At 39.4% G+C, this 16712-nt stretch overlaps 1 protein-coding gene across 1 annotated transcript in view; it reads right to left on the bottom strand.

Moving 5' to 3' along the window:
- TCTEX1D1 (Tctex1 domain containing 1) overlaps window positions 5195-16712 on the bottom strand; it is a 28739-nt gene continuing 17221 nt past the window's right edge. Inside the window, exons 3-5 of the mRNA XM_005678296.3 lie at window positions 15665-15756; window positions 6587-6711; window positions 5195-5533 (exon numbers count right to left, since the gene is read on the bottom strand). Coding sequence (XP_005678353.1) covers window positions 5330-5533; window positions 6587-6711; window positions 15665-15756 — 421 coding nt within the window. The 3' untranslated portion in view covers window positions 5195-5329. The remainder of the gene's footprint in view (window positions 5534-6586; window positions 6712-15664; window positions 15757-16712) is intronic.

Below are 16712 nucleotides of genomic sequence, written 5' to 3'. Positions count from 1 at the left end.
AGGTTGGTCATGGCTTTACCTCCAAGAAGCAAGTGTCTTTTAATTTCATGTCTGCAATCACCATCTGCAGTCATTTTGGAGCCCCCAAAATAAAGTCTGTCTCAGTTTCCATTGTTTCCCCATCTATTTGCCATGAAGTGATGGGACTGGATGCCATGCTCTTTAGTTTTTTGAATGTTGAGTTTTAAGCCAGCTTTTTCCACTGTCCTCTTTCACTTTCATCAAGAGGCTCTTTAGTTCCTCTTCACTTTCTGCGTAAGGGTGGTGTCATCTGCGTATCTGAGGTTATTGGTATTTCTCCCAGAAATCTTGATTCTAACTTGTGCTTCATCCAGCCTGGCATTTCGCATGATGTACTCTGCATATAAGTTAAATAAGCATAGTGACAATATACTGCCTTGACATACTCCTTTCCCAATTTGGAACCAGTCCATTGTTCCATGTCCAGTTCTAACTGTTGCTTCTTGACCTACATACAGATTTCTCAAGAGGCAGGTCAGGTGGTCTGGTATTCCCATCTCTTTCAGAATTTTCCACACTTTGTTGTGATCCACACAGTAAAGGCTTTGGTATAGTCAATAAAGCAGAAATAGATGTTTTTCTGGAACTCTCTTGCTTTTTCTGTGGTCCAGCGGATGTTGGCAATTTGATCTCTGGTCCCTCTGCCTTTTCTAAATCCAGCTTGAATAGTGGAATTTCACTATTTGCATACTGTTGAAACCTGTCTTGGAGAATTTTTAGCATTACTTTGCTATCGTTTGAGAACATTACTTTGCTAGTGCAATTGTGTGATAGTTTTAACATTCATTGACATTGCCTTTCTTTGGAGCTGGAAAGAAAACTGACCTTTTCCAGTCCTATGGCCACTGCTGAGTTTTCCAAATTTGCTGGCATATTGAGTGCAGCACTTTCACAGCATCATCTTTCAGGATTTGAAATAGCTCAACTGGAATGCCATCACCTCCACTAGCTTTGTTCGTAGTGATGCTTTCTAAGGCCCACTTGACTTTGCATTCCAGGATGCCTGGCTCTAGGTGAGTGATCACACCATCGTGGTTATCTGGGTCATGATGATCTTTTTTATATAGTTCTTCTGTGTATTCTTGCCACCTCTTCTTAATAACTTCTGCTTCTGTTAGGTCCATACCATTTCTGTCCATTATTGTGTTCATCTTTGCATGAAATATTCCCTTGGCATCTCTAATTTTCTTGAAGAGATCTCTAGTCTTTCCCATTCTATTGTTTTCCTCTATTTCATTGCATTGATCACTGAGAAAGGCTTACTTAGCTCTCCTTGCTATTCTTTAGAACTCTGCACTTAAATGGGTACATCTATCCTTTTCTCCTTTGCCCTTAGCTTCTCTTCTTTTCTCAGCTATTTGAAGCCCTCCTCAGACAACCATTTTACCTTTTCGCATTTCTTTTTCTTGGGGATGGTTTTGATTACCACCTCCTATACAATGTCACAAACCTCTGTCCATAGTTCCTTAAGCACTTTGTCTATCAGACCTACTCCCTTGAATCTATTTTTCATCTATTTCTTTGCATTGATCACTGAGTTACTCAGACTTGAACTTTCAATTGCAATCACAGGAGCTACAATCATAGGGCTCCCTTTCAGGTTTGGTGCCATGAAGAGCTTCAGAAATGTATAGATTTAATTCTCACCAAAACCCTGTGAGGTAGGTACCAGCACTATCACTACATTAAGATGGGGAAGCTGCAGCTTAGTGTGGTTAATAATTTACTCAAGATCACTTAACTATTGGCTGGAATAGTAGGATTCAGACTTGACTATGTAAATATCAGAGCTTAAAACTTTTAATCGCCTTGTTACATTGTCTTAGTCACCTCTGACTCCTTCCTCTTTGCCTGATCATATAGACTTTGTTCCTTAAATGTTCATACAACTGTCCTCTCCTTTCCACTTCAGTGCCACTGCAGAGCTCAGCCTCTCATTACCTCTTACCTCTCCTAAGTGGTCTTCCTGACCTTTACTGATGGATTCATCTTCTTAAAGAGTCAGTTACTTGCTTGGGGCTGGTGCACTGGGATGACCCAGAGGGATGGTACAGGGAGGGAGTTGGGAGGGGGTTCAGGAGGGGGAACACTTGTACACCCTTGGCGGATTCATGTTTATGTATGGCAAAACCAATTAAATATTGTGAAGTAATTAGCCTCCAATTAAAATAAATAAATTTAAATTAAAAAAAGAGAAACAATGGGAGAGGGAGAAACTAATTAAGACGCCATCAGTAAAACAGCTCAAGATGATACTCTCAACTCCGTAAATTAGGCTAAAATGACATTTCATTTCTTACAAAAGAAATCAACAGGTAATGGCACTGTGCTGTATAACTAACTCCCTCCCACACATTCCATTCTTTCAGAAATCTAATTCAGATGCTGTACTTGTGGGTGAGTGGACACATATGCTCATAAACACTCAATAAAAAGCCCCCTTTATTTGTCCCCCCCCCAAAAAAGTCAGTTAATGTTAGCCTAATGGAAAGCCTTTGATAGCTACCCATGGTCTGCCATTTTCTTACTCAGGCTTTCAGGATATCAGTCTTGGTTCTGACCACTTATCTTCATGAAAGCTGTGTTTTATCCAGTCTAGACTTCTTTCTGTATTCTGAACTTCTGACTGTGTTACCTTCACAGTCTAGATAAGTGCTTCTTCCTTCATGAAGCCTTCCTCGATTCCTTTAACCATATAATGATATTCTGGACTTTGCTTATGAAAACATATTCTAGACTTAACTGTGGTCATTTGTGTACTTATCCCCTAGAGCATTATCCCCTAGTTCTTCTAGTGTTGAACTTTGTGTTGCTATCACCTTTTTGATTGGTAATTATGTAGTACAGTAGTATCAATGTACATGATTCTTGCTTGAAAAGTTAAGATGTATTACATTTTATTGTTAGATATTGTCAGGATATGTGGTCCATGTACTCGAGATGTTTTCAACATAGGAAGTGAAAAAAACTCGTTCAAAAATCAGTTAGAGAAGAATCAGGGACTTAGCTATGATAGTGGTGAAAGAAGAGAGAGAATATGAGGGAAAAATAAATGGAGAAGGATTTAGAGAAAAAGTGAGACCCGAGTTTAATGCCAAAAAGTGAAGGAAGCTGTTGTAGTCTAGGGAGGGTGTTCTGAGTGCCATAGTGAAGGCTGTGAGGTAGGGATGGCACTTTAGGAATGTCTATTGAGAAGAAAAACACCCAGAAAGTTCAGTAGGCTTCAAAGTAAAACAGTTCCCTCAAATTTAGTATCATTTCTTTATTTTTTAAATGTTCATTTTAAAATTGAGATACAATGACACAACATTGTATAGATTTAAGGTGAAAACATGTTAATTTGATATATAGATTGGAATAGATGTTAGCTGACACATCTATCAAAAGTTCCCATCACAAAACTGTTTTTTATCTTGGAGCATTCCTCCAAGATAGTCACAATTAGTGAACTTTTCCTGTATGTTCTTATGTTGTTCTAATAATTGCTAAAATTCATCATTGACTATCGGAATTACAGTATATGGCAATATGCTGGCAAACTGCTTCCTTTTTTTGCTTTTTAACTGCCATCATGTTGTAAGGTTTTGAATCCTAATACAGCCTAGGACAGATGGTAAGAAATTACTTCATGGTTGAGATTTTATAACTTTAAAAAATAAGGTAATTTTTGCAGTGGGCTTCCTACATACTAAAAAAAATTTCTTCACATGATTTATTCATGCAAAATTGCTGTATGATTTCCCCTGCTATTGTTCTAAGAGGGGGAATGTTCATAAATGGGCAAAGAAAATAGAAAATTCATTTACATACTATACTTAATGATCTAATCCAGATTCCAAACTGGCTATGGAGATTGACAAATCTTGGTTGTGATAAATTATTATACAGACGTATTCCCACTAACAGGAAAAAAGGCACTAACAGAAAAAAAAAAAACAATGAAAATTGACAAATTCATTTTGAAATGCTACCTGAAATGCCAGAACAAATAGAAGAAAAGGGATTTTTAAAGTATACTTAAAAAGTATGCACTGTCTTGAGGGAAAAATAAGACGTCAGTACATAACTATAAAGCATCGACTGCTCGTCCATTTGTTAAATTCATTTTGATATGAATTACACATCATTTTTTCCTTAAGAGTATAGAGTTGCTAATTTTCTCCATATGTGTATAGTTCGTCTTTAACCTTTAACAAATGTCCTCTAGGCAGTCCACTTACCATCCAAGAACAACGCCACTCACAATTTTACATGCATACAAAGGGCTGAAAGCCCCATAAAAATAAATGATCCATAGTACAAGCTACATTAACCCACAGAATAATAAGCTAGTGCAGCCCTATAAATTTTAGTACCATCCATTCAAAACCACACTGGCTCACTTTAGTATTAAATTCATAGGAACAAAATAGTAAATACACATGTTTTATTTGTTAAGCTGCCAGCTATATATTTTGTGTAAAAGTTTGTTAGCCCAGGAAAAGCTATTGAAAGGTGTATCAGGCAGTGTATATTTAAAAGCAGTGTCTCTTTCCAATACATGAATTTATGTGTTACAGACACACTTACCATTAAGCATCATGTATATTTAATATCACAACATCTACCTCCGTGTGCTAAAAAGCCTTTGTTCATTTGTTGTTTCCATTATTGAAGAGCTAATATTCAGTTCTCCCACAATTTTTTAAAGTGCAGGCAACCCACAAGAGCTTCTAGTTTTAGCTTGCAGTCCTGTGGGACTACAATAATTGTTATGAAATCATTAATTCTACCTCAGCAGTTTCAACTGTCAGGTACATATAACAAAAATTGTAGTTAATGAATGCTGCTCAATTTATTAAATGCAAAATGAAAACCAGTATTTTTTTATATGCAGCACTGAGACGCAGTACCATTGATCAGTTGTGTATATACCATATTGAATAGTCTACCATCATTTATTGGTCAGGGTGTATAGCCATATTTTTTTTAAAAAGATTTTCATTAAAAAACAATGGAGGGAATTCTCTCTAGTGAAAGCGTAATGAAAATAATTAGTACCCAAAGTAATATGTAATAAGAATCTATGTCTATGAAAAAAACAATCCGGGAGAATCAAGACTTCATTTCTCCTTTGGATAAACAAGATTTTTCCTTGTGCCATATTCTCTCTCCTAATTCTTAACAAGAATATGAAAAAATCCCCAAACTTCCAATTGTTTGAAATATTAGTGTTGTGGCTTTCTCTAATGTTTGGGTAGGGAAAGTTGTGCACATAGATACCCTATATCTTGATTTAAAGAGTATGAACTTGATTTCTTGTTTTCAATCATTCAAAGTAAACTGTGTAGACATTTGCAAGAGCAAAGAGGGAAGAATTTCTGAAAACGAAAGATGCAAAGGCATCATTTTTAGGATCCCAAAGGCATCTGCTTCCAATCAGTATGCTCTGACCAGTCAGTTGTCCAATGTGAACGATCACAATTAGCTTATATCGTGGGATCATCAAGTCCTTGACCTGGGCCTTAATAACCTAGAAATTAAAAGGAAAAACAAAAGGTCCTCACTTAGTCACATTGAAATTTAAAAGTCTTAATTTTTCTCATAAATGTAGTGGATTTAATTGGAGAAAATAGCATGAAACCTTGTGGATCCTTTCAGTAATTGCTATAGAAAGGCAGCTATAATTTCCTTCAAGGATAAGATAGGACATTTAGGGACAAAATGACAGCCCCAGCAAGAAATCTACCTTTTCTAAGGCACATGGAAAAATGATAATCCAGAGAACAGAGTTTTCAATGCATTTATTGTGTTCTTGGGAAATCTATGTTGAAATGGCTTCCCTTCAAAGAATGCTGGCATTGCAATTATACCATCTTGTTCATGTCTAATTAAGGGACTATACATCTGAAGTCTCCTGTAATATGACTAATTGTGAATGCTTATTAGATAGATTATAATGAAAAAGAAAGAGAAAATCTGATGGAGTGCCAGCACTTTAGTTGATAGAAATGTTTTTAAAGGCCCCAGTGTTTTTATCTGATGACATGCAAAGAAGGTGCTTTGGAGAAGGGATAGGCTACCCACTCCAGTGTTCTTGGGCTTCCCTTGTGGCTCAGCTGGGAAGGAAGCCACCTGCAATGCGGGAGACCTGGATTCGATCCCTGGATTGGGAAGATCCCCTGGAAAATGGAAAGGCTACCCACTCCAGTATTCTGGCCTGGAGAATTCCACGGACGAGTCCATGGTGTCGCAGAGTCGGACACGACTGAGCGACTTTCATTTCACTTCAAATAAGGTGCTTTGGGGAAGAGAAAGTGATCATTAAAATATTGTATCTTTTATAATAACATCTTTTAAATAAATGGGGCAGTTTTATACATTTTAAAAACAGAATACATGCAAGTGATACACATAATAATTGTTTTAGACAAAGGCTTTTTACACACAGAGACACACATGGAATATGACCTAATAAATATTTTCATAAGATAAAAATAAAGTTTTAGTGCTACTGCAAATTAATTGCTTTCATTAAAATAAGCAGGTTGTACTTTCAACAAATATCAGGAAATCACACGTATACCTCAGAAATGGTTTTAGTCATCTGTCTACAGAGTTCTGGTTCATACTGTTCTTCTTGTAGGTAGGTAGTTAGCACATCTTTCAGAATATGATTGACAATGACCACAGGAAAATGTTTGATAGGACCTGAAAACACAGATGAAATTTCTTTCAAAGAAGTAATTTCAAATCATATCTGCCCATGCCATAGCTTAATCAAAAGAGTATCAAACATGGAGACATTTAATCTTCTGGGTGGCCTCTATTGAAAGAAAAAAAGTGGTCCCAATTAGATTTCCAGCCAAGTTCTCTGGCAGAGGAAGAGAAGACGGTGGATTCATCTGTTTACCTGATACCTCAAGAGTGTGTTCAGTACCATGGAGTCTGACATTGAATGTACCCTCCTTCCCAGTTCCCACTGTCTGTATGCTCAATTGCTCAGTTGTGTCTGACTCTCTGGGAGTCTATGGACTGTAGCCCACCAAGCTCCTCTGTTTAAGGGATTTCCCAAGCAAGAATACTGGAGTGGGTTGCCATTTCCTACTCCAGGGTATCTTCCTGATCCAGGGCTCTAACCCCTATCTCTTGTGTCTCCTGAATTGGCAAGCAGATTCTTCACCACTGTGCCACCTGGGAAGCCTCCAGCAGTTCCCAATGCTAATAACTTATTTCACTGTCTTAACATCTTTCTAACTGACCCCCAACTCTTAAGTTCCCCACCTCCAATCTCTCTATAACACTACAACTGGAGTTGTAACATCCAGATGTTACCATTGTGCTTTCCTTGGCAAAGTCTAGAGTTCAGCTCCTATCCAACCTACAGCTTCTTCTTCAACCACCACATGACTTCACCAGCAGTCTTCACATGACTGCTGCTCCAGTCTTGTGGAGTTTATCTGTTCTTTCAAGACTGCTTTGCACATTTGCTCCTCTTTCAAAATGCAACACTCTTCCCCATCATGTTCATCTGATAAATATCCACTCATGTTTCAAGGCCAGCTCAAACATCTTCTCCAGTTAGCCTTCCTCCTCTCCTCGGGTACAAATTGCCTCTCTCTTCTCTATATTCCCAATGCTCTGGGTCTCCACTGCTATCGTGGCCCCTAATTCAGCTGATAATTGCTAAGGCTTACCTTACCTTTCTTATCTGAACTGGTAAACAAGATTATATTTTATCCTCTTCAAAGTCTAACACCATACTAAAGTCAGAAAAAAAATGTTCAAGGTCTGATTTCTGAATTTGAATAGAATCGAACATTTTCTAGATAATAACCATAGTACAAATAATAGCTACTCTTATCAAGCATTTTCTACATGCCAGCCACTGTGATAAGTGTGTGTGTTAGTTGCGCAGTCATGTGTGACTCTTTGTGACCCCACGAAGCCCTCTTTCCATGGGATTTCCCAGGCAAGAATACTGGAGTAGATTGCCACTTCCTTCTCCAGAGGATCTTCCCAACCCCAGGGATTGAACCCTGGTCTCCTGCATTGGAGGTAGATTCTTTACTGTATGAGCTACCAGGGAAGCCCCTCTGTGATAAGTATTTTATATTTATTACCTTATATGTATAATCTTCCAATAAATCTCTGGGGATAAATCTTATTGTTACCTCCATTTCACAGAGGGGAGAACAGATGTTTAAATATATTGCCTAAGTTACCTAGAATCACACAGTGGCAGGGTTGATATGTACCTCTCTGGTTTATCTGACTTGAGAGCTTAAATTCTTAACCACATTAAGTCCACTTTCAGAGCAAAAGCTTCAACTGCATCTTATCCTGCACCCGAGGAATCTTACTTGCACCTCCCAGGAATATTAACATTATCATTAACATCTGTCATTGAATAACATGTTCATGTGCCCAGTGCCCCGTATACATAGGCTTGATCATTATTTGCTGAGTTGATATGGATGAAGGATTCTACCCAATTCTATTTTCAATAGTCATCAGTATCTTTTAAGTGTTTATTTTCAATGACTGTATCAGTCAGGGACTAAGGAAATATATTGTGCATTAAAGTTAGGACATTTCCTAGAGGATTTAATAAACAGACTCCTTAGGGAGATCTGAGCAAGATGCAGGGAATCATGAAGGAATGTTCTATCCCCCTCAGCTGGTGAAAAAGAAGGTGTTACTTTCATCCCAACCTGAGGAGGGAATTCTTATGAGAGATCCCAGGAAGAGCCATGTGGATAGGGCTCCCTCCACAGCAGGCTTCGTCCTTCTGCTGATGGATGCAAAGAGCACAAGGTGAGCCCTTAGGTGGGGTTCACACTCCTCTCTTCTGACTTCCCACCGAAGTTTCCCAGTGGCTAAATTTAACCAGAAGGTGACACCCCGCGCCTAGAATTCAGTTAGGTCAACCTCCTGGGGCTCAATTTATAATATTTTTATTGTGATGTTTATACAGGAATTGTTCAATTAAATTTAAATCAGGCTGGGAAATGAATCCGGACAGGTAAAATAGAGACATTGGAAACAATGAGTATGATAATTAACCGAAATATTTAGTCGGCAGGAATCTCTCCCCTTCTACAGGAGAGAGACAAGCAGTTATAAACCCGGGAAGGGTTGGTCCTGATTGCTCTTGCTTTGTGGGATCAGAGACGGAGCACCAGCTCCCCTAGGCCAAACACCTACTGTGTCATTGTCCTGTGGATCTTTTAGAAGATTTCCATTTGCTTATGATAGTGAGATGAGGCTAAATGTGAGGGTGGTTTCTCCCTTTCTGTTTAAAAAATTTAAAAAATGTTCCTACCAGATTGGACCTAATTAAACAGATTATATCTTTTAGATTGGTACCTCTCCTTTTCATTCCCTCCTGCCAAGTGCTCATATCATATTTACCTAAGCTTGACCTGTATCACCCATGGGGAGCATTGGTCCTTTCAGAAAACAGTAAATCCCTTCAGTGCATGTGTCCACCTGGTACACCTCCCTGTCCTTTGGGAACAGCATCTCCCAAATGGAAGGGACTGGTCCTCTTCCCACTCTCACCATGTGGTTCTTTAGGATCATCAGCTCTTTTGAGTCCAAGTCCAGGTCATGGTTGATTGGCGCTGGGTGGACTTGCCCCAGGCTACACCAATTAGAATCCTTTCTTGGAACTTTTATGTTAAACTAGAACTAGGTAAAAAGAAGTTGGTCAGTCTCTTTTTGGAGTCAAAAGTTATGACCTGTGACTCTCAGGAACTTTTTCTCATAGTGAGAAGGAAGCCAAGCCACAGTGAGAGAGGGAGCCTTCACACAGTTAGGGCTGGAAAGATGGAGCCTGCCTGCACCTGGTCCCAGTCTCCAGAAGCTCCAGAGGCACCAATGCCCTTTCTGCACTTACCTTAGATTTTAAAAAAAATCTCAATAACCAGATTCAATTCCGAAAAAAGTTTAAATAGTGAACTTTTCTTCCCTCACTTCTTTGTGACCTTGGACCTATACAGCAGAATCATCCATTGTCTTACTTAGGCTTGGATGCTGAGATGCGAACAGAGTCAATAATCAGCATTTGACTTCCAAAATGGGCTTCTCTGGTGGCTCAGATGATAAGGAATCTGCCTGCAATGTGGAAGACCTGTGCTCGATCCCTGGGTTGGGAAGATCCCCTGGAGAGGGGCATGGCAACCATTCCAGTATTCTTGCCTGGAGAATTCCATGGACAGAGGAGCCTGGCAGACTATAGCCCATGGGGTCGCAAAGAGTCGGACACGACTGAGTGACTTTTATTCACTCACTGACTTCCAAAACAAGCTCCCAAAATTTCAGAGTCAACTAATGCAAAGGCTTAAACCTTTTTTCACATGGACAGCATATGAAAACACATGGACATCACCATGTAAACACATGTAAAACACAAGGACATCACCATATGGTCGACACCGAAATCTGATTGATTATATGCTTTGCAGCCAAAGATGGAGAAGCTCTATACAGTCAGCAAAAATAAGACCGGGAGCTGACTGTGGGTCGGATCATGAACTCTTTATTGCCAAATTCAGACTTAAATTGAAGAAAGTGGGGAAAACCACTAGACCATTCAGGTATGACCTAAATCAAATCCTTTATGATTATACAGTGGAAGTGAAAAATAGATTTAAGGGACTATATCTGATAGACAGAGTGCCTGATGAACTATGGATGGAGGTTCGTGACATTGTATAGGAGACAGGAATCAAGACCATGCCCAAGAAAAAGAAATGCAAAAAAGCAAAATGGCTGTCTGCAGAGGCCTTATGAATAGCTGTGAAAAGAAGAGAATCAAAAAGCAAAGGAGAAAAGGAAAGATATACCCATTTGAATGCAGAGTTCCAAAGAATAGCAGGGAGAGATAAGAAAGAAGAAAGCCTTCCTCAGTGATCAATGCAAAGAAATAGAGGAAAACAACAGAATAGGAAAGACTAGAGATCTCTTCAAGAAAATTAGAGATACCAAGGGAACATTTCATGCAAAGACGGGCTCAATAAAAGACAGATATGATAGGGACCTAACAGAAGCAGAAGATATTAAGAAGAGGTGGCAAGAATACACAGAAGAACTGTACAGAAAAGATCTTAATGATCCAGATAATCATGATGGTGCGATCACTCACCTAGAGGCAGACATCCTAGAATGTGAAGTGAAGTGGGCCTTAGGAAGCACCACTATGAACAAAGCTAGTGGAGGTGATGGAATTCCAGTTGAGCTATTTCAAATCCTGAAAGATGACGCTGTGAAAGTGCTGCATTCAATATGCCAGCAAATTTGGAAAACTCAGCAGTGGCCACAGGACTGGAAAAGGTCAGTTTTCATCCCAATCCCAAAGAAAATAAATGCCAAAGAATGCTCAAACTATACCACACAATTGCACTCATCTCATATGCTAGTAAAGTAATGCTTAAAATTCTCCAAGCCAGGCTTCAGCAATACGTGAACCATGAACTTCCAGATGTTCAAGCTGGTTTTTGAAAAGGCAGAAGAACCAGAGATCAAATTGCCAACATCTGACAGATCATTGAAAAAGCAAGAGAGTTCCAGAAAAACGTGTATTTCTGCTTTATTGACTGTGCCAAAGCCTTTGACTGTGTGGATCACAATAAACTATGGAAAATTCTGAAAGAGATGGGAATACCAGACCACCTGACCTGCCTCTTGAGAGACCTATAGGCAGGTCAGGAAGCAACAGTTAGAACTGGACATGGAACAACAGACTGGTTCCAAATAGGAAAAGGAGTACGTCAAGGCTGTATATTGTCACCCTACTTATTTAACTTCTATGCAGAGTACATCATGAGAAACACTGGGCTGGAAGAAGCACAAGCTGGAATCAAGATTGCCGGGAGAAATATCAAGAACCTCAGGTATGCAGATGACACCACCCTTATGGCAGAAAGTGAAGAAGAACTAAAGAGCCTCTAGATGAAAGTGAAAGAGGAGAGTGAAAAAGTTGGCTTAAAGCTCAACATTGAGAAAATGAAGATCATGGCATCTGATCCCATCACTTCATGGGAAATAGATGGGGAAACAGTGGCTGACTTTATTTTTTTGGGCTCCAAAATCACTGCAGATGGTGATGGCAGCCATGAAATTAAAAGACGCTTACTCCTTGGAAGAAAATCCATGACTAACCTAGACAGCATATTGAAAAGCAGAGACATTACTTTGCCAACAAAGGTCCATATAGTCAAGGCTATGGTTTTTCCAGTGGTCATGTATGGATGTGAGAGTTGGACAGCGAAGAAAGCTGAGCGCTGAAGAATTGATGCTTTTGAAGTGTGGTATTGGAGAAGACTCTTGAGAGTCCCTTAGACTGCAAGGATCTCCAACCAGTGCACCCTAAAGGAGATCAGTCCTGGGTGTTCATTGGAAGGACTGATGTTGAAGCTGAGGCTCTGGCACTTCGGCCACCTCCTGCTAATAGTTGACTCATTGGAAAAGACTGATGCTGGGAAAGATTTAGGGCAGGAGGATAAGGGGATGGCATAGGATGAAATGGTTGGATGGCATCATCAACTTGATGGACATGGGTTTGGGTGGACTCCGGGAGTTGATGATGGACAGGGAGGCCTGGTGTGCTGTGGTTCACGGGGTCACAGGGTCAGACATGACTGGGCAGTTGAACTGAACTGAAACCTTTTTTCTTTTCTAGAGCATTTTTTTTTTCTAATTTAGGAGGAAATAACGCTTTTGGAAATCAAATTGCAAAGATCTGAAAAAGGATCAGGATGGAGAAAAGAAAGCAAAACTCATCTGGAAAAACATATTTAAGAGAGAATAGATAAAAATTTGATTAGTTAACATATCTGTGTCTTAGCTTCCCAACTTGGGATAGTGATGAGAATTGCCACCTACTGTTTTTCTGTTGGGATGAAATGAGATGAAGTATTTAAAATGCTCAGAACAGTGAGTCTGCCACCCAAAAAGCTACCCATTAGATCTTTATTATAGTGTTGTTGCTGTTACTGTTGCTTCCTCATTGCGAGCAATAGAAGGCAGCAGGACGGACAATGGCGTAAGGCGGGAGATGGTTTAGGTCTCCACAGGCAGGAAGGACCCTATAGGGTGGAGCAAAGAGGGAGTGCTGAGACTGGCAGGCTCTCTGTCCAACAAATCAGCTGGTGACAGGGCCTGATCATCTCACTGGAGTTGCGCTCAAATGATGGCCTTCTCTCGCCAGCTTTCGATTCTATTTTTCACTATACTGGCTGCATTCTCAGGTGCGCTGTCTTGATGTGTCAGCAAGGATGGCCATCTATAGCCCTGTGTGATGTGGGGATTACAGTCAGTCTTTTTAAAGAATCGGGTACTTCTACAGTCATTGCTCCAGAAAAGTCCTGTGTAGAACTCATGCCATACTTAAGAGGAAGTTATATTGGATGTCATGGAAGGCTTTTCTTCTTAGTGATCTAAGGTGATGTTCTATAGTCAGAAGCAATAACATACTGAATGAGAAGCAGTTTAAATACAATACTTTATTTAATTCTCATAGTATCCCTACCATGTGTGACCTATGATCCCTACTTACAGAGGAAGAAACTGAGGTTCAAGGATGCTGAATACCTTGCTCAAACATTATTTATTTAGGAATGGGCAAAACGAGTATTCAGACTCATGTATATTGGCCCCTACAGCCAGTATTTTCTCTTGTACTCATGTTTCAGTAATCAATTAATGGGAAGAGATAAGGGGCTTTTAATTATAAGAAATATATTTTCATTTTCCCCTTTCCTTTTTTTCTTTAATTATACTCATGTTTAATCTCCTTCTTGGTGGCTATAATCACTCATATAAAGGGAGGACAACCATACTAAACATTTAAGATATGTTTAAATGATGCACGTATTATTGGGTAGAGTGTGAAAACTTAAACATGGTAATAAAGGTGACTGATATTTCTTTAACTCCTTAAGTCAGTATTTACTGTGTAGATATGAGAAAATCTTTGCCAAAGGTCCACAGAGTACCTTTCAGATGCAAAATAAACCCAGAAACAAGTAGAAGTGGAAAAACATATTTGATTATTAACAAAATAGCTACCTGAATCCTTATAAAATTGATTGTCAAGTATAAAAGGCTAATCATAGAAGAATAATTTGCATGACTTTTTGAAAGAAAATATGGAAACTTTTTTCTATACTAAGGTATTTTAAAAATTATTTTTCTAACTTGGTTCAGCACTCAGTACTTTTAAAACTGATGAGACAATGTAGCTTATTTGAGGAAATAAGTTATGAAAGCACGTATTTTTGAAGAAATGTGGGGCTTCATATTTCAAACGCTGTATCTTGTTGCAATCATCTCACGGGAGTTGAGCTCAAATGATGTCTTTCTCTTGCCATCTTTCGATTCAAACCCTTCTAGCATGCAGAGCCCAGAGTTAAAGGCACTGAATGGTGAAGATCTTTTAGTTACAAGAAAACTTGACCCATACTTAGCTTGCCTAAATAAAAAGTCTAAGAGTACACAGGGTATTTAGGACTTGGTCTCAGGCTTTGTGTAGGGGTAAGATGGCAAAACCTGCCATAGAGCTTACATCCTTTCAGGTTTCAGAGGCTGATCCACTTCTTCAGTAGCCCAAACAATATTCTCTGAATTGACTCTCAAAGATTTTGATGACCTTGACAGTATCCCTAGGTCAGTCACTGTTACATCTCCGAAGCCAGTGTCAGCTTCAGCAGGATGCTATGGACCAAAAGTGATAATAATGGCAATGGTGGTGCTCCTCCAAAGGAAACTGGGTAAGGTTATCAGATGGAATATAAGGGTATATTGAACGGCAGGATACTATCTGTCTACCATAGGCACTGTGAAAATACCAATGGACAGGCTAATTATGGAGCTTTACAATCCATGTCATCTTGGGGATTACCATAGGAAACTGCCTAGAAGGTCTAATGGGATGTGTTGATGGTCTATAATTTTCTTAAGGTTAACTGGCCACAGATTAAGTCACTCTGGCCCATTCCGTCTTCCTTGGGTTACTGGTAAGTCTCTGTGGAATTTCTACACAGCAATAATTATATGTAGATCCAGATAATACTGGGCAGGTACACTTTGGAGCAAACAAGTAGTTCTGTGAGAAAATGTGAGGGGGAATGATAGTCATTGTGGATTCCACCTGGAGTACAGGGGCAGGTGCAAAGATTTTTGTTTTCAAAGACCCAAAACCTCTGTGGGAAAAGATAAACATCTCTGTCAACAGGGGACCAGGAATCATTTGCTTTTGCCTTGAAGGCTTTTTTCTCCATCCATTAGCAATCTTGGTTGGTTTTTGTTCAATAAAATCTTAATGCCTGTTTCATTTAACTCAAGTAGATACAAAAAACTCCACAAGATAACACTGAAATACCCAATGAACTTCTTAATTCGGTAACACACACTACACTTTAGTTGCAGCCAATGAATTACTTGGTATTTAGAAAATACTGATTAAAAAAAAGTAAACAATGGATACGGGCCCCATTTTGCAGAGGAAGAAATTAAAGCAATATCAGATCACCCAGTTAATTAAGATCCCTTATATCATGGTAGTATTGAAGATGATGCCAGGTTGTCAGATATTATTTTGAGTAAATATCACTCATGAAATTAGAAGTTTTAAATAGGAAGGAATAATAAAATAACACACCCATTTGATAAGTGTTTTCCATGTGAACTGTGAGGCGAGAGGCATCTTCAGGCTGGCAAGGTTCATCCATATAGGACACTGTACTCATAGAGCTAAAAGCGAGGAGAAAGCAAATTTTAACAGTTATGATAACAATGGTAACAAAACACAATGTTGCTTTTAGCAAAAAGTTATAGAAGTTTTTACTCTAAAAAGAAATTTTAAGCAAGTCTCATGTAGATATATTCTGGTAAAATATTTAAAGTCTAAAACATTTTAGAGATGGAAATATTACTGGAGTAGAGAAGTTACTTGCAGCAAGTCTCAGTATAGTGGTAGAAATCCAGCTCAGTGCCTGGGGCCTTTGATTATCATGAAAGTATTGATGGGTTGTTCCATTCGCAGGGTAACAGTTTGTACAGTGGGCCCTCCACATCTGTGGATTCTAGAGTCATGGATTTTGTTTGGTTAAATCCATGGATATGGAACCCATGGATATGGAGGGCCAGCTGTATTTCGCCAGTTTATATAAGGGACTTGGGCTTCCCTGGTGACTCAGTGGCAAAGAACCTGCCTACTAATGCAGAAGAGGCAGGTTTGATCCCTGGGTCGGGAAGATTTTCTGGAGCAGGAAATGGCAACCCCCTCCAGTATACTTGCTTGGAAAACCCCATGGACAGAGTGGCCGGGTGGGTTACAGTCCATGGGGTCGCTAAAGGGTTGGATATGACTTAGTGACTAAACAACAACAACAAAAATAAGAAACGTGAGCATCCACAGATTTTGATAATCCACAGGGGCTTCTGGAACCAGTGTTCAGAAGATACCGAGGGATGCCTGTACGTGTTTTGAAAGCTACTGGCAGTGTGCATGCTCCATGATACTCTCTCCATATACACTTTATCGTCATTCAGTCACCCAGTTGTGTCTGACTTTTTGCGACCCCATGGACTGCAGCATGCCAGGCCTCCCTGACCCTCACCATCTCCTGAAGTTTGCCCAAGTTCATGTTCATTGCGTTGGTGATGCCATCCAGCCATCTCATCCTCTGACACCCTCTTCTTCTGCT

The sequence above is a fragment of the Capra hircus genome, chromosome 3 (genome assembly GCF_001704415.2).
Source record: "Capra hircus breed San Clemente chromosome 3, ASM170441v1, whole genome shotgun sequence".
In the NCBI taxonomy this organism is placed as follows: Eukaryota; Metazoa; Chordata; class Mammalia; order Artiodactyla; family Bovidae; genus Capra; species Capra hircus.
Note: the sequence above shows the minus strand (reverse complement) of the source record. Positions and strands in the feature narration are given on the sequence as shown.